The sequence below is a fragment of the Salvelinus fontinalis genome, chromosome 2 (assembly GCF_029448725.1).
Source record: "Salvelinus fontinalis isolate EN_2023a chromosome 2, ASM2944872v1, whole genome shotgun sequence".
Classification (NCBI taxonomy): domain Eukaryota; kingdom Metazoa; phylum Chordata; class Actinopteri; order Salmoniformes; family Salmonidae; genus Salvelinus; species Salvelinus fontinalis.
In genome coordinates this window covers 35,574,800-35,578,246 of record NC_074666.1, presented here as the reverse complement: position 1 = coordinate 35,578,246, position 3,447 = coordinate 35,574,800, and the positions used below count along the sequence as shown (strand labels likewise).

The 3,447-nt window shown below is 41.9% G+C and overlaps 1 protein-coding gene across 1 annotated transcript in view; it reads left to right on the top strand.

The window, feature by feature from the left end:
* The first annotated feature begins 285 nt into the window (after window positions 1-285).
* The window catches only part of cltca (clathrin, heavy chain a (Hc)), a 64,253-nt gene continuing 61,091 nt past the window's right edge, over window positions 286-3,447 (top strand). Inside the window, exon 1 of the mRNA XM_055873185.1 lies at window positions 286-608. Coding sequence (XP_055729160.1) covers window positions 567-608 — 42 coding nt within the window. The 5' untranslated portion in view covers window positions 286-566. The remainder of the gene's footprint in view (window positions 609-3,447) is intronic.

The window sequence follows — 3,447 nt, the reverse complement described above, 5'->3', positions numbered from 1 at the left end:
CACCGGTGCGGAACAGGAGTAGCCTACGCACTACGCAAGTAGGAACTGACGTGCATTCACGAGGACGAATGATGTGGCAAAAATCAAAGGGCGAATCGCAAAGAAATAGTACCAATGTATCCTTATCTCCCAAATGGTATGCTCCCTTTACACACTAGTCAATTTTCCTGGATTGTATACAAATGAATAGGTTTCAATGGTGAATATCCTACATCAGTTTAATCATGATTAGAAATTACACTTTTTGAAACATGAATATCAATATTCGTCCGCCCCACTGAAATACACAGCCATTTCCGGATTGTTTCTCTCCTCTTTGAGCAGCTGCCACCGCCATTGCAGGTTCAGGGTGTTCAGTGCAGCTGCAGCCGTCCGTCATCAGGGGAAGCGCGCAAGTTAACAGCAAAAGGACGAATAAAATCACCATTACATTTTCATACAAGACTTCGAGTCTACCCAATTGGACTTTAAACTAGCCGTTCCCTGGCTGTCCGGCTAGGATCTGAGAAGAAGCCGTAGTTTGTTAGCATTACTTGGAGAATTGGGAGGAGAGCAGAGGAACCGTCATGGCTCAGATTCTGCCTATCCGCTTTCAGGAGCACCTGCAGGTATGTTGTCTGTTGAATGAATGGTAATATTTCGAAAAATATATAATGTATTACTTGCCTCGTATTCATTGTTCTTTAGGACATCAAATTAACCGATAATTAAGCGAGCGTCACTGATTTCTGAATGAAAAATAGCTCCGTCAACATAATGTGAGTTAGCTTAGCTAGCTTATGACATTTCGTCGACCGGCTCCGTGGGAAGTTGACACAATAGCAATGGATTATATTATTTGGCTAGATATCGTTTCTACCTAGTTATCTTACCCGGTGGTATGGATGGCGAGGTCGTTGGTAGGCAGATAAGCTGTTATTGGGTAAGTTAGCTAACTAGATTTTATTTTAGTTTCTAACTAAACTGTAACAAACTCTCCAGCTAACTACTCACGTATGTGTCGTAGTGGCAGATAGTTAGCTACATTGCTAAGGAAATAATGGGATGCCAATTCAACAATACACCATCAATCGCAAACTACGATGCTGGGTTGTTTGGTGTTTTTCCGCATATAACGTTATAGCTAACGATCGCTAGCAAGCTAGGTAGCTAAATTGCTGACTATTCAACACGGATCAAAGATTAGTTAGCTAACTTTAACCAGCCACCTAGCTTAGCTAAAGTTCTAACCTGTCACACATCTGACTTATAAAGCGATTTGTGTTTGAATTGCCAACCCTCCATTTACACTTGTTCTTGCCCCAGTTTTGAAAAAGCTGATCTAGCTCAGCCAGCTGAGCGAGGTCTCTAGCTAACACCAAGCCTGATAGTCAGTAGTCAATAGGCACCGTTTGTCTTTCCAAACCTAACAGTAACAATCTCCTTTCATTCATGTCGATTGCTAATACATTTTAGTGCTTTGCTGGTGGTAGTGAATGGACATTACTTCCTAGGTACACACATCTTGATATTATGAGAGAGCCTGTCATCAGCAGGTGCATGACACACCTTCACATGAACGCAGACTAGGCTTAATGTGATTTTTGTTTATATGAATGCATACTCACCAAAGATTTCCCATATCACAGATGACACGTTTTATAGTTATTTTTTTTCCTTTTGATATAAGACTCTTGGAGGATCACTTCAAGCACTAAAATGCTCCACAAATGACACCTGACATAGAACACTATGTGGTTTTTAAATTTTATTTTTTTACATATTTAAATATAACCTTTTATTTAACTAGGCAAGTCTGTTCAGAACAAATTATTATTTATGACGTGGATGACGCTGGGCCCCTATGTGACTAAATCAATAAAGGGACTAACCCAATCAAGGCTGGATTCGTGTGCGAATCCAATCCAGTCCCTGGATTCGAACCAGTGACTGTAGGGATGCCTCTTGCACTGAGATGCAGTGCCTTAGACCGCTGCGCCACTCGGGATCCTTGTGATGTCTGAGACCAATAAAACCGAAGAGAACTGTGTTTGTGGTTTTCGAATGACTATACCTTAGCCTGACATAGGTTACATGTCATGGTGACATTTACATTTACATTTTAGTCATTTAGCAGACGCTCTTATCCAGAGCGACTTACAAATTGGAAAGTTCATACATATTCATCCTGGTCCCCCCGTGGGAATTGAACCCTGGTCCCCCCGTGGGAAGTGAACCCACAACCCTGGCGTTGCAAGCGCCATGCTCTACCAACTGAGCCACACGGGACTATTGAACTCTGTCGGTCAGGTTGAGGAAGTGGAAAACATTCATGCTCCTTGGAGAGCATGGATTGTGTCAAGACTTGGCTTGCAAGATCTGTGACCTAGCTAGTGAATAAATCAGTCTCTTTGGTGTTTTTGTGGAGCCTCAGATTCAGAACCAGACATGTGATCCGCCTACATCTTGGCTTGGGAAAAATAATTTGGTTTGCATTGTTTATTTGCTGCTACATAATGCATCGTTTGTTTTTACAGCATGTCTCGCACACAAAACCCGTTATTAGAACCACAGCTGGATAGATTGTCACAGTCAGACTGACTTCACTACAATACTTCCATAGACACAAGCGCTGCTCGTGACTGAGACATCACTTTTGTTGTTCAATTGTGTATGTTATTTTCTACATCTGAAGAGGCACTGTTTTTGCTATTCCATTGATTCTACTTTATCTTCTCTATTCTCGTGGATATTGTCTGAGTGGAATTGTTACTGTTCTCAGTATTTAAATCTGTGGTGTAAAATTATTTTTCTCAGGAGGATTATGGCTAACCACATAGGGAGGAAAAAAGTATTTCCCTTTCTGTCCCCCTGACTGTGAGCTAACGTTATTGGAGGGCTGGCCTCTAGATTTTTTTGTTGTGCAGAGTGCAGACAGGGATGGTGACTTCAACACAAATGAACCCTACAGGCAGTGCCCCAATCATGAGACCTATTATCCACTCTAGCCTTTACTGCTGCACAGTGCACTCACAGCAATAGCACTCCATATCACTACTGTACCTGTTCTGTTGGCTACTGAAGCTACATTTGATTCGGCAACTTTAAATAATATAGCTCTGGAGTTATTCATACCTCAAGTCTGAGGTTGACAAGCCTGTGTAAAGGCCTTCTTGTCTGTGGAATTAGAATGTACAGTTTATAGAGTGGGAAAAGTCTGATGCCCTTGACAGGTCCATAATTACAGGAGTGGGTGTTACAGTAGATGGAGGAAGGTGGTAATGCACTTGCTATTCTGTGCATTGAGCTCAGCTGGCGTTGTCATGTATATATGGAGACACTGGAAGGCAGGGTTGTCGTGCAACAGATCCACCACCTCTCATGCATTCTGACTGAGAAATATTACTTCTCAGAATGATAGATTTGACTGAAATTACGTGTGTGTGTGTAGAATTCACATTGACCTGT